At 32.5% G+C, this 15,352-nt stretch overlaps 1 protein-coding gene across 5 annotated transcripts in view; it reads right to left on the reverse strand.

Moving 5' to 3' along the window:
• LOC106664692 (KICSTOR complex protein SZT2-like) overlaps positions 1 to 15,352 on the reverse strand; it is a 73,161-nt gene that overhangs the window by 24,573 nt on the left and 33,236 nt on the right. For all 5 annotated transcript variants that reach the window (XM_014390626.2, XM_014390627.2, XM_014390628.2 and 2 more), the window contains 8 exons: positions 6,012 to 6,142; positions 5,748 to 5,872; positions 5,494 to 5,688; positions 2,236 to 2,373; positions 1,362 to 2,177; positions 1,123 to 1,301; positions 829 to 1,044; positions 643 to 748 (listed from right to left, as the gene is read on the reverse strand). In XM_014390626.2, the coding sequence (XP_014246112.1) occupies positions 643 to 748; positions 829 to 1,044; positions 1,123 to 1,301; positions 1,362 to 2,177; positions 2,236 to 2,373; positions 5,494 to 5,688; positions 5,748 to 5,872; positions 6,012 to 6,142 (1,906 nt within the window). The remainder of the gene's footprint in view (positions 1 to 642; positions 749 to 828; positions 1,045 to 1,122; positions 1,302 to 1,361; positions 2,178 to 2,235; positions 2,374 to 5,493; positions 5,689 to 5,747; positions 5,873 to 6,011; positions 6,143 to 15,352) is intronic.

The following is a 15,352-nucleotide window of genomic DNA, read 5'->3' on the forward strand; positions in this document are numbered from 1 at the left end:
ATTAGTACAACGGTTACATGGAGCAGGATAAGATGGTGATACATTGGGTAATGGCAAAAGCTTGTCTACTCAATTTTTAAATTGTACAAACTCTTTGAAAGGTTACCCATCATGAATGTACTTATTGGTGTAAATGGAAGTTGATCAGTGGGGTGATGGACATTTTACCGACCACCTCTTTAATTGTAGGGGTGGGTCCTCAGTGGTGCATCTGTACTCTTAGTACGGTAGTAGCACCCAAGTAAAGATTGGGTTAATCTTTTTAGTAGTATGAATGTGTATTTTGTATGTGTGTGCTTGTAAATAAAGTTAAATTCTAACCCACCACATGTGCAAGGGTTAAAATGAGTGAAGATAACTACTATGCTAGTAGTTTGATCAAAAGAAAATGATTGCCTAGCCACCCATTCAACCAGAGAGGACATAGAAGAAATTATAAGAAGCGGAAATGGACTTTCTATGACCTAAAAGTTGCAAAAATAATGTGAGATAGACAAAATCCGTCAGAGCTGGCAATGATCTTAGTGGTTAACTGGCCAGGAGAAAAATAAAAACATAGAAAAATAAATAAATATACATGTTTACACTCTGCTTTAAAAAAAGTTTACAAAGAGTCACTGTTGATAAAACAGAAAAACTTACCAATCATGCTGTTTTGGTTACTACTAAAGTCAATTGACTGAAGTGTTATCCCGTCAAATTCCTGCGTATCAATCCTGTGGCTAGAGATATCCAATCCAACATCAGCCTTGACAACATTAAAACAAAAAATAAATGTTATTTTCTAATCCAAAATTGATATAGTTCAAATGTATTTGCGATAATTACAAGCCGAGAAATCTGGACAGGAGGACAACAGAAAAAATACTCAGGGCTGGTAGGAACTGATTTGAAACAAACTGTCAGTATCTCTAAAAAACGTTGTTTTATGAGCTTGTGCAGAGGAAACAACTCTGGCGGCAAGCAAGTCGAAGGTATAAACTGAGAAGAATTGGCAACAAGCATATCCTCTTTTAATAAATGTTTGCAATGCCCACAAACAGTCTAAAAATAAATAAATATAAAAAAATGAAAAACTTTGATATTAATTTAATAAATAAAATACACAAGCGTAATACTTGCCTGCATATATTTCGTGATATCAATCTCTAACAGAGTTTCTTCACATTCGTCCACAGCTGATTGGATGTCTATGCTGCATATTTTATGATTTGAATGAAGCGATTTAAACAAAGCTTCGACAAAGGCTTTGTTAAAAGCTTGAGTAATAACTTTGCAATGATGTTGTAGATCAAGATCATCTGAAGTTTCAAATAAACATTACGACTGATCAGTGTAAATAGTCAAGTAGTACTAATTACCTGGAGTGGTTTCAGAATCCATTTTGTTTATAAGATGTTCTGGTTCTGATTTTGTAGATTTGTTTTGAAAAATGTCATTACGTCTTTCAAAACTGGATTTAAAAATTAAAGCGTCTACAAGATTGGATAAAGGGCAATCATAAACGTAAATCGGAAGAGTAAGAGCACCGAAACAAGGTTTATAATTTTCATCCTTTTTGTTACAATATTTTGCAAAATCGTCCCCATCATTTGTAAGTAGTCTTTTCTGAAATCCAATAGGCTTCATTTTTGCTCCTACAGAACTGGTGCGAACTCTTTTGTTATCAACTTTGATCGAGTCAGAATTTTTTTTCATTGGGTCCCATGAGCTTGACCTTAATCTAAACGGTTCAAGCATTTCTTTTAAATTTCCTTTTTTAGAAGATACGGATTCAAAGACCAAATCTTCCTCACTAAATTGCAAATCGATTTTGCTTGAAGCTTTGGAGAAAGACATCAAATCTGAATATTCGACATCGCTGACACTTGAAGTCTGCTGGAAATGTTCTGAAGATTCATGATTTGATGAAGATTCAGGGACTCGATTGTAAAATTCTTTAGAATCGTTTAATTTCTTTTCAGTAGTCTCGTATAATTTGTACATCTTGATATCAGAACCTAACATGAGCGCTTTTAGATCCTGAAAAGATGCTGGAATAAACGTCAGTACACAATGAGTCGACGCCATGCTTTTAACGAAACATCGCCATTTAGGGATGTACACTTTCTGTTTTTTTCCATCACACAGGTGATTTTTGCTGTTTTGTTTCGATGTTTTGATATCATCAGTTGATCCTGAAATTGTGTTTAATTTAAAATTTATATTTAAGTTTATAATAAAATATAGGTAAACCTTGAGGAGGGGTTGTCACTTCAGACGCATACATTGCCCACGATATCATTCTAGCCCAATCGCTAGCAGCAGGAACGGTTTCACATGTATCAGTGGATTCAGTATCAGAAACCTTTCTTCCATCAAATTTGTTAACCCCTAATTTAATTTTAAAAAATCAGTTACAATTCTTATTATATAAAACATTTATTCATCCTAGGTTGGGAATGAGGGACTATCAGCTGCTAGGTCATTTTCTCAACAATCAATCTCTAAATCCACTCACACTCTCACTCACTCTTAAATAAATCATTTCTTATTTGCATACCATACACTCAGTTAGTGTGATGGCGTAGTTGATATTCCTTTATCACCATTTACACCTATTAAATAATGGGTACTCAATATTCCGCCATCGGCCCTCTTACACTATACATTCATGCAAATAAATACATTTACTCGCAACACACACTAGGAACATAAAGCTATCAGTAGAAATGATGAATGAGGGAGTGAGTGTGGTGTACAATCCTTTTTTTTTAAAATAGTTCCTACTAACAGTAAGTTGTTTTGCAACAGTCCGGATTTTGAGCCCTTTAGCTCATCATCAGGTTGAAGGATTCTACAACCATGTCTCTCAACATGAATCGCAGAAGTGAACTCGCCGATACCCCCGCCAACGCGACGTTCCAATGATAAGCTGGTTTTTTATTGGCGCTCAATTTGAACGTGTGAAAAGCGAGATTATAACACAAGTAAATATTATAATGGTAAATAATGTAAGAATTATTTTGCCTGCGAAATTGGGAATGAGTGTAAGAATTAATGGTTTTTACAATCGATACCCTAAATATTTGATTTTTAACTAATTAAGGGGTTAGTTAAGAATTCAAAAATGGGTTGATAGAGCTTGTTTAACTAATTATGGGGTTAGTTAAGAAGTTGATTTAAATATAATTTTTCATGTCGGAGCTGTTTCTCCTCGTTTTGATTATTTTGCCTGCGAAATTGGGAATGAGTGTAAGAATTAATGATTTTTACAATCGATACCAACCTGAAAAAAAAAATTAAAAATAAAACAAGGACCAAATATTCTAATCTCAACAACATCAAAAGTAAATGTTTATAAACACTACAATAAGCGAACAAACCAGCTACAAATAATATAATAATAAAAAACCAAAAATTAGTTTTAATAGTTTTAAAAAAAATAATGATCTTGTAAATCATAGATAGGATAAACCTTTAAAACTTCAACAAAAGACGAAATTTTTGTCTAACATTAATCTAACTAATATTTTAATTAAACTACTTGTTGACAGCTAGAAACAAAATAAATAAAGAAAAATATAATTTTCCCCCATAGGAGGAAAAAATGGGGGAAGTGTAAAGTACACAATTAATAGCAATTTAGCAAGCTGCATGCTTTAAACAGGCGATTTTAAAAATCGCAGATAGAGTTTTAATCTTTAAAGCTTTAATATAAGATATTAGCATCTTATTAGTTATTATCATAATAATTATAATCCTAATTTCAATTTACTTCATTAAATCTAAACAATTTACTTTAGTGATTAAAGATAGTAGATAAAAAATTAGTATAATACCTTAATATTATTAAATTATTATAAAATAATAACAATAAAAATAATTAATTTAATTATTTGGACATTTAATATTATCGATCGTTCGATCGAACAAATTTTCGGAATTTAAGGACCATCTAAAAGAAACAAAACATAATTTCAATTCAATAATTTAAATACTACAGTGTTACATAGTTTCAACAAACTAGATTTGAGAAATTTGAAGTTAAAAAATGTAATATTGAACATGGAGATAAATGCATTAACAATATAACAGATTTTGATCTACCTCCCATTTTAAATATGTACATAATTCACTACTTTCGTGGTCCGCTTGACCAATTAATACATGACAATTAATTAAGGCTTTTAGTTGAGACTTTTTTACTCAGACACGAACTTCCCATCTCAACCTTACCTTTTTCTGAATTTGGAGGAGAATCGAATCCTGATTGCTCGATATTTGAAAACTCAAAAGGTGGGGTTGAGATGGGAAGTTAGTGTCCGGGTGGATCGAGGTCACGATAGCTCAAGTGGTAGAGCAGCAGCGTATCTAGCCGAAGATCGTGGGTTCGAATCCCACTCGTGCCATTACCTTTTTTTCATCTCAACTAAAAGCCTTAATTAATTGTCATATGTATATAATATTAAACGTCTAAATAATTAAATTAATTATTTTAATTGTTATTATTTTTATAATAATTTAATAATATTAAGGTATTATTCTAATTTTTTATCTTTTATCTTTAATCACTAATTTATAAGTAATTTCTTACAGTATTTACCGTTATAATATTTACTTGTGTTATAATTCCCGCACGTTCAAATTGAGCGCCATTAAAAAACCAGCTTCTCATTGGAATGTCGTGTTGGTGGCGGTATCGGAGGGTTCACTTTTGCAATTCATCTCGAGAGACGTGGTTGTAGAAATCCTTCAACCTGATGATGAGCTAAGTGCTCAAAATCCGGATCGTTAGAAAACAACTTACTATGAGTAGGAATTATCTTTTTGAAAAAAAAAAAAAAAAGGATAAACTATCAGTACTATGCACAACAAAACAACCCTGTTTCTGCCAAGAAATGGAACATGGGACCCAAGACACTTGTTACCGTGCACAAGAAGAATTCTCATATCAGGTGGCTTTCCCACATGCTGTATATGGAGCCAAGGAATTGCACACTTCAATTAGGTATAAAACATTGAGCAATTTCTCTACAAGCCAGACACAGTGTGCAAAGTCTGAGTGTCAACCTAGCATGGCCTATCCTTAATGCTCTTGACACACGAGAGCTTCTCTGCTGATCCAGCACACTGACACCGCCAGTTTTTTCTAATAAAGTTTTTTAATGCATTCAGTGCAGTATGTTATTTCAATTTACCCCCTCCTAGATAGCAAAAATTTCCTATCATCCATCTGGAGAGTTGGCTTGTAAGGCCTTCATGATGATCACAAAGCACTGAACATGTTAATAAATTTTTAGTGTTGTTAATGGTGGTTAAGTGTAAAGGTTGGGATGTCACGGCCTTAGCGGCCTCATCTGCCTTATAAAATATTTAGAAAAAACAGTTTGAAAAAAAATTATTTTCTCAGGTTTCATTATTTTATGGAGTTTTCCAGCTAAATAAGTAAAAAAATGAAGTAATTGAAATTTCAACACCAACAACTAAATCAAAGATTAAAAAAATATTTACCTGATGGAAATGGTACTGGATGCTTTCCAACATCTCTCGCCCTTTTTATAATAAGTTGCATAAGTTGCGAAGATTCGTGTTCAGTCAGATGTAACTCACGGTGATGAAGCTCTTGTAATTGGGTGAGAAGATTTTCCATTAGAAGATTATTTGGTGCATCAGTACGTGATTTATTGTTCCAAACATCACTTAATTCTATATAAAAAAAAGAAGTAGTTAAATCCAGTTTTCTTGAAATGTGAATTGATTTTTACCTTGGATGAATACAGGTGATAATAACTCTGCCTGTTGACATTTCGGCAGTAGGTTCAGTAAGTTGTACGCAAAAGGTATCCTATGAATTCTTTTGTCTTCAATTGCAACAGCATGTGGCCAGTTTCTATTAAATAAATAAGTAAAAGAAAATAATAACCGTTACAACAATATGTTGTTAACAAATGTAAATATGTTTTGGTTAATTTAACAAATAAAGTTTCTGTAACTTGTACAAAGTGTGAAGTAAAGTTTTTCATACTCACTCGAGAGGGTTGTGATGTAACGATGACGGATCCAATGCCAAAGGTGGGGTAATTTGTTGGTTATGGCACATCAACTGTAGATGATCGAATGTAAGTAAATTGGATATACATTCAGCATCTACTCTCCATATCTAAACAGAAACAAATAAAGAAAATTAACCTAACAATTTTAATATTTAAAATAAAGAAAATAGAAAACAAGGTAAGCAGTAGTAAAAATCTTGTTCATGTGGAGTTTAATACTCGTACTAACCTTTTTTTTCATTATTTACAATTCAATCTATTTTCAATTTTTTTAAACATGTATGTTTGTGTATATGGTCAGTCTTAATCAATTTTCAATGGAGGGTCTGTGTCTATATCTTTTTGCACGGCGTTTGATTTAACTGAACAGGTGGTTTGTTCTCTGTGGACTGGATTTTAGTTCAGATTTTTTATCAATAGTTATATGCTAGTGTACATTTTTAACTGTATCTTTATGACAAATTTATCTGAGAGGAATTGCCTTTTTAATAATAGAGGGAGATTCGAGGCTTCTGGCATAACAACTACTCGAGTTAATTGATAGTGAACACATTTATTTTGGGTTTTGTATAATTTTTTTGCGTTTGTCTCGAGCTGTGTTACAAAATAAGAAGTTTCTGTAGTCTAAAGTAGACCTCCAAAAGTATCAATGCCATACTGCAGTTTGCGTCTCATAAATTATGTTTCTCTCACCTCTTTTTTAGTACATGTTCTATGTGGCTCTTCCATCAATGTTTTATCCAGATAGAAGCCTAAGAACTTGACTTTTGTTTAAACTTTAAATTCAAGTTCAGTACGTAAGGGGAGTTTTCTCCTTGTGGAAAACAGTTAGGACAGATTTTTCAGTAGATTCTGTCTTTGGAAAGTTACGACTTATCGAGTTCATATATTCCTTTATTTTTTCTAATGTTTGTTATAGTCCATTTCCTAAGGTTTCTGTAAATATCATGAATTGGAATTGATCACATATTGAGATCTAGTATGGTGGCCAAAAACATTGGACAAGGAGACACAGAATAAGCTACAAAGTCTACAAAGACTAGCATGTCTTAATGTCACGGGATAATACACACTCAACCTTCCACCCTTACAAATTTATGTGAAAAAGCTTTTGATAGTACCAACAGACTCCTGACGTACAAGGAAATAAAACCAGATCTAAGGAGAAGCCACCACAAAGTTCTGGAGAGAATTAAAATTAATGATATAGCTATGTTACATGACAAAATGAGAGAAAAACTCAACTTTGATAGACCCTTCCAAATGGACATCAATAATAGAGATCTTTGGAAGAAAGGTAGCACCAAGTTTCAGGAAGGAGCCCTAATATGATACATAGATGGATCCAAAATGGAAAGTAAGTGTAGGGGTAAAAGGGACAAACTATATCCTGGTAAAGTCCCTTGAACAAATCCCAACAATTTTCCAAGCTGAGGTCCATGCAATACAACTCTGCGAACAGGAGTTAATAAAGAAAAATATGAAAGGTGTACATATTTGCATACAATTAAGGTTTTTAGTTGAGACGAAAAAAAGTTAATGGCACGAGAGGGATTCGAACCCACGACCTTCGGCTAGATACGTCGCTGCTCTACCACCTGAGCTATCGTGACCTCGATCCACTCGGACATCAACTCCCCATCTCAACCCCACCTTATGAGTTTTCCCTCCTTTTGCCATTTTTTTAGACTCGACTAGGATTCCTGCATTGTCTGCATAAAAGACTGAGAGAAGTTATTTATGGTAGTTCACATTATGACCTCTGATACAATCATTAACATCTGCCATGAACAGAGAAAAGAGTAATGGAGCAAGAACTTCTCCTTGGAGAACTCCAGTCACAACATACAAAAAAATTCATTTTAACGACTTGTAAACCACAAATATGGTTGTCACTCCCCAATTAGGGGTTATACTCCGACGGGAGCTATCGACAGGTAGGTCATTTCAGCCCCAAACACATGCAAACTGTAATCTAGCCTAATATTACTTAAATTGGATAAATCAGCCACACAAATAAATACATTCATACTTATAAATACAGTCATGCATTCATTCTGATTAGTTGGTGTAGTACTGGATATTTCCATCAATCTATTAATAACCTAACACAAATTCGAATCGATGAGGTAGTTTTATAAACATTCTGCTTAAACACACACACACTCCCTGAGAGGCTATGGAGATGATATAGATTTCGCTATCACCCCTCACACTAATAAATACATGAATTCAAACAAAACATAATGATAAAACACCTGGAATATAACTATATACAGTAAAATACCCCCAAATCCTCTAAAAAAATCAGGGGACCCAGAAACCGACTGCTCTACTCGAGAGGCATGCCTACACACTCTCTGTATGGAGCTAAGGCATGGCACGCCTCTATTATGTGGGACACATCAAGCAACTTTTCTGTGCATAAGGGGCTTTGGCCCAAAAGTAGGTCTTATGTCAACCATGTATGTCCTATTCTCAATTGGGTGAGGATGATCCCTTGTTTCCAGCTTAGGTTCTCTGAGGGCCATCTACCGTCCATGCTCTTGACAGTAGAACTATCATTTACAAAAAGTACTTTTTTCTTATTTTCTTTGCTTTTATACATCTATTCTTTTGTCCGTTGTAATAACTGTAAAGTTTATACAATAAATAAATAATGCGCTTAACTTCGGATGGGAAAAGCTTTGGGAAGGAGTTCAAATGGTAGAGGTTGTACATTGTGCATCAAGGAAAGATAGTTTGAATATAGAAATGTTTTCTCTTTTGTCCATGATCCACCATGATTCTCCTCTGAAGGGATGTAAGACATTTCAACTATTTTAACGCCAAAAATGGTCATTGTAATAAAATGTTACAACACACCTTTCTATTGTAATTATTTTTTATTACTTAAATACCATTGGCAATAAATAAATTGGAAGTTGTAATTGGATTACAAATAAAAAATAAATGTGTGGTGTTTAGTGACCATTACTTGATGATTATTTGGAGGTCGTGAGATGCGGTCTGGTGGTCTTTTTTTAATCTAAAATTGTCTAGCATTGAATAAATTCATTCTTTTTTTTTAATCTAAAATTTTCTAGCATTGTATTAATTCATTTTTTTAAATCTAAAGTTTTCTAGCATTGTATAAATTCATTTTTTTTCCACATCCTACATGTATTTGTAAAATTTAAACAATGCTTATAAATCCCAGGCCCTGAAGATGATCTCAATGAAGATCGAAACATTGGCACGATAAAGAAAATGCTTTTATAAAACCTACGTCACACCAGATCACATCTCATGACCTCCAAATAATCATAAAAAATAAATTAATAAAATTAACAGTTAAATTGTTAACTAGACGAACTGCTTAGGTTTAAGAACAGTAATTGAATATACAACATTACTATACAGAAAAATTGTTTATAGCTTTTTTCTATCAAATTAACCTTTTTTAAACTTCAAATTAACCTTTTTTTAAACTTCAAATTAACCTTTTTAAACTTCAAATTAACCCTTTTAAACTTCAAATTAACCTTTTTAAAAATTTCAATGAACCCTTTTTAACTTCAAATTAACCTTTTTAAAAATTTCAATGAACCCTTTTTAACTTCAAATTAACCTTTTTAAAAATTTCAATTAACCCTTTTTAACTTCAAATTAACCTTTTTAAAAATTTCAATTAACCCCTTTTTTTAAAGCAACAAAAACTTAGATCATATCAAATATAAGCAAGCAAAGTATCCTGTAGATATGAGATTTTTGTTTAAACAGAAAATTATTGGGAACTTATACAAAATACCATATTAACAATAATTTCAATTAAAATTAAATATCATATAAAATTAAATATAAAAATAAAGGATTCTACTTTTAATTTGAAATAAAAAAAAATTATATTTATTTAAAAAAATATAAAATTGGTTCTTATCAAAAATATCTCATAAAAATTAATTGCATTTAAAGTTAAGATATAAAATTAAATATAAATATAAAGGATTCTCTTTTTAATTTAGGAATTTTTAAAAAAATGTATCACAAAAAATTATAAAATTAGTTCTTATCTAAAATACTGAATGAAATGAATTACAACTAAAATTAAAAGTTATATAACATTAAATATAAAAAATCAAGGATTCTTCTTTTAATTTGGGAATTTAAAAAATTAAAATTTTTTTAATATAAAATTGGTTCTTATCTAAAATACCACATGGAAATTGGAAAAAACATAGAAAAATAAAGGACTTCTTTTAATTTGGAAATTAAAAAAAAAATTATATATTTTTTTCAATATAAAATTGGTTCTTATCAAAACTACCACATGAAAATTAATTAAAAATGAAGGATTCTCTTTTAATTTGACAATTTTTGTTTTAAATATAAAATTGGTTCTTATCTAAAATACAGTATGAATATTAATAACAATNTATAAAATAATAATTTTTTAGATTTTTTTATTCTATGTAACTTAATTTTAATTGTAATTAATTTTCACGTAATCTAAGAGTCCAATTATTTATATATTAAAAAAATCGCAGAAATACAGGAATTTTACTGTACATGCTTCTATTTCGTATTATTTATCTGTCTGCTTAAAAAAAGTGTTACTTTGAAAATAAAAAGGGTTAATTTGTAGTTGAAAATTGAAAAAGCTATATAATTAACACTGGTAAATATATACAGTTTGTCTGTATTGCTAGATGAATATCCTGAAATCTCCAGCATAAAAGGATTTCCGGCAAATTTAACTTCCTGTTTAAACTTTTAAGGAAGATTGAAAAACTACCGTTTTGCTTTCATTTTGAAACGTGGCCGGACTTATAATCAACAAAACAGCTAATGTAAAATTTCTTTTTCTTTTTTTTAAATACATTTTCTTTTAGAGATCGCTCAGAAAACGTGTATATGCAAAGGCATATACAAAAAAAGAAGCGTTTTCGTACTGAAAAACCTCACTTTATATTTCCTTGTCGTTATAGAGTGAAAAGTTTTTCCCCTCGTCGAATATAACGCAAGCAACCTTGCGAACAGTTTTCCTAGTTTATCTCGGTGCGATTTGCGTTGAAAAAAAAAAAAAACAAAAAAAATAATTCCAGGTTGGGGGAAAATATAGCTGGAAATAAGTCGAGCTCGTTTGTAAAAACTTTATTAGAGCTATTTCATATTGAGGACATCAAAAAAAATAATACATATCTCACTGTCAAGAGTGATGACACCTGGCGATAACATTATCTGAAACTTGTTTGCCGCAGATAACAAGTAATATTACCTAAAAAAAAAAAAGTATCCGACTTGTAAAACTTAAACGTGTACATCCTCGTGAAACCGTAACGTCCAAACATTAATCATTTGTCATTTTTTAATTTCAATTTCATTTTTTTAAAAATAAACAATTCAATTTAAATTAACAATATTTTATAAAATGTATAAATGCGATTTTGTATTGGCATGTGGCTTTAAAGCTGATTTGTTTGACTTCACATGTTTTTGTATGTCGAGTTCTTGAAAAAGGGGGGAAAAATTTTAGCTTTAAAGGAGCTAAGCGTGCCATTCATCTTAACAGTAAGGTTTTTTAGAATTTTTATACAATTACGCTTTCTCCATTTTAATTCAAGGGGGGTGAAATTTAATTTACAAGGGGTGTGATAAAATTAAACATCAGATTGAGAAAGAATAAGGGTAGTGATTTAAAAAAAAAAAAAAAAAAAAAAAAAAAGAANACAGACATAAAAACAGACGCACTCATGTTTGCGAAAAAAAAAAAAAAAAAACAGTTGCCTGAATACATACGGGATTCAACCGTCGTCGACTGTTGCGAATGTGTGTGGCTGAAATAAGTTGGAGGAGTTGAATCTCACTTGAAAAGAAAAAGTGCAGAGACTACTTCTCCACTTAACTCAAGAAAAACCACCAATAAGCGAAGTTCCGAAGCTAGATTATCATAGAATTAAAAAAAAAAAATCATACAAAATACAAAGAAGAAAATAAAAGCTGAAATACAATTAAAAAAATCTAAAAATAAATAACATCTATAAAAAAAAATTATATTCCTTCTGGTGTATAAAACTTGATCCGAAGAGTCAATGCACTGAAATAGTCCGCATGGTGTCTGCTGGAAGAAATTGCATGCCTCTATCAGCTGGAAGAGTTAGATCTGGCACCTTGTACTGTCTAGATCTCCACTTCCAACTGGCAGAAGTACATACGAGAACCGACCGCGCCCGAGTGCGATATGTGGAATACACTGCACACCACAAATCTGTCGAGACGCACTTGTTCACCCTCGGTTATATACGATACTGACAAAGCCCTACCCAAAAGCAAAGTCGCCACTCAAGATAATCTGAATCAACATTTACCTGCCCCTCCCCACCTATAAACACGATCACTAATCTACTTCTTGTTATGTTCCATTTGATAAATAATATTAATGAAGATTTTTTTTTGGGGGGGTAAGATTCAATTGAACCGACTCTTCAAAAATACACGTCGTTTCTCATATTAATTTCACTACACGTTTCAAAAAGTCAGTTTTCATTTTCCTTCTGTATCAATCTTAGTCTAATAGACATCTGGACAAAACACTACATGCAATGCGACAAAGAGATCACCCACAGAAATTTTTTTTCACCTAAACTTTTCAATTTTACTATGTAACTGATTTGAAAAAAAAAAAAAAAATTGGCAACAATAAGATACGAAACTTTAAAAAACAAAAACAAAAGACGGTTGAATTTCGGAACAGAGTCGTATCAAGGATCGAATTTTTGCGACAAAACATTTAAAAAAAGTTGTAAAAATAAATCTTAGTCTAAAAGATATCTGGACAAAACACTATATGCAATATGACAAACAGATCACCAACAGAAAAAAAAATTGTCATCTAAACTTTTCAATTTCAAAACTAAAAAAGATAGTCGGCAATTAAGATACGAAACTTTAAAAAAATCAAAAGACGGTTGAATTTCGGAACAGAGTCGTATCAAGGATCGAATTTGTGCGACAAAACATTTAAAAAAAGTTGTAAAAATAGGATTAGGATTATTGCAAACTCATTGCCTTTTCTAATGACAAAGGTTAAACCAAATATTTTCAAATAAAGGGTTAAAAAGGCAATTGACAAAATTCGTCCAAATAAGGCACTAAGCCAAAATGACAACCAGAGACATTGACACAAATACAAATACACAATTGCACTTTTTCGCTCTTTCATTTTCACTCTAATGTGCGTGTGTTTGTCTGTTTATTATTTTCTATCCATTTATTCCATGTTAAACTTTACGTGAGTAGATAAAGCTGATCATGTATTTTCTATCATCAAATCTCTTTCTCTCTCTCTTTTTCTCGCCCTTTCTCTTTCCCTCTATTTGCGATTATTTATCAATTTCTGCCTGCCTCCCTCCTCTCACACTCTCATTTTTCTCTCTGTCTGTTTCGTTATCTGTGTCTCTCACTTTTTCTCCCTCTTTCACTCTCTCTTTCTTTATCTGTTTCTCTCACTCTCTCTTTATTTGTCTGTCACCCCTTCACTCTCTCTTTCATTCCCTTCCTTTGTTTCTGTTATTCTCTCTTCCTCTATCTACGATTATCTATCAATCTCTCTTTCTTTCGAGCTCTCACTCTCTCTCTTTTTCCCTATTTTCGCCTGTCTGTCTATAAGACGTCTGACACTCTCTCTTTCTGTATCTGTCTCTCTCTCTTTCCTTATAACTCTCGCATTCTCTCTCTGTTTCTCTCACTCTCTCTTTATTTCTCTGCCGCCCCTTCACTCTCTCTTTCATTCCCTTTCTTTGTTTTTGTTAATCTCCATCCCTCTCTTGCTTTGTCTGTTTCTCTCACTCTCTCTTTATTTGTCTGTCACCCCTTCACTCTCTCTTAAATTTCCCTTTCTTTGTTTTTGTTATTCTCTCTCCCTCTATCTACAATTATCTATCAATCTCTCATTCTTTCCAGCTCTCTCTCTCTCTCTCGCTTTCTCTTTCCCTCTTTTCGTCTGTCTGTTTATAAAACGTCTGGCACTCTCTCTTTCTGTATCTGTCTCTCTCTCTTTCCTTATCACTCTCTCTTTCTTTGTCTGTTTCTCTCACTCTCTCTTTATTTCTCTGCCGCCCCTTCACTCTCTCTTTCATTCCCTTTCTTTGTTTTTGTTAATCTCTATCCCTCTATCTACAATTATCTATCAATCTCTCTTTCTTTCCAGCTCTCTCACTCTCTCTCGCTTTCTCTTTCCCTCTTTTCTACTGTCTGTTTATAAAACGTCTGACATTCTCTCTTTCTGTATCTGTCTCTCTCTCTTTACTTATCACTCCCTCTTTCTTTGTCTGTTTCTCTCACTCTTTCTTTATTTCTCTGCCGCCCCTTCGCTCTCTCTTTCATTCCATTTCTTTTTCATTTTTTGTTATTCTCGCTCTCTCTTTCTCCCTCCCTCTATATACGATTATCTATCAATCTCTCTTTCTTTAAAGCTCTCTCTTTCTCTCTCGTTTTCCCTCTTTTCGTCTGTCTGTCTGTCTACACGACTTCTGGCACTCCCTCTTTCTGAATCTGTGATTATTTATCAATATCTCTTTCTTTCTCTTTTTCCGTCTGTCGCCTCCCTCTCGCTCACACCCTCTCTTTTTACCCCTCTCTCTTTTTCTTCGTTATCTCTCTCTTTTTCACTCTCTCTTTCTTTCTATGCCGCCCCTTCACGCTTTCTTTGTTTTTGTCATTCTCGTTCTCTCTTTCTCTCACCCTCTATCTACGATTATCTATCAACCTCTCTTTCCTTCCATCTCTCTCTCTTTCCCTCTCACTCTCTCTTTCTTTGTCTTTGTTAACCTCTCTCTCTCTTTGTATGCTTATAAAACGTCTGGCACCCTCTCTTTCGTTATCTGTCTCTCTCTCCCTTTTCTTATCACTCTCTCTTTTTCTCTCTCTCTTTCTTTATCTGTCACTCTCTCTTTCTCTGATTACCTAACAATCTCTCTTTTACCCCAGCACTTTCTCTTTTTCTGCCACTCTCTCTCTTTCGGTCTGTTTTTCTCTCTTACACTCTCTTTTTCTCCCTCTCTTTCACTCTCTCCCCTCCTTTATCTTTCTCTATCTATCTCTGATTACTAACATGTCCATTTTTTTATAAAAGAGTTCTACATTTTTCTAAGTCAAAAAATAAAAACAGCTGGGAGAAAGATAATGTCAAAATAGGAAGTAAGGGAAGATTTCGCTCGATGATACATATTCTATTTTGAAAAGTGGTTTAAACGCGAGTTATAAATATAAATTTTTTAAATAAAATCCCCCAAAAAATCAATCACTCTGCAAAAACAAAATTAATTGTTTGTTAAACA

The sequence above is a fragment of the Cimex lectularius genome, unplaced genomic scaffold (assembly GCF_000648675.2).
Source record: "Cimex lectularius strain Harlan isolate CLEC.00 unplaced genomic scaffold, Clec_2.1 scaffold154, whole genome shotgun sequence".
In the NCBI taxonomy this organism is placed as follows: Eukaryota; Metazoa; Arthropoda; class Insecta; order Hemiptera; family Cimicidae; genus Cimex; species Cimex lectularius.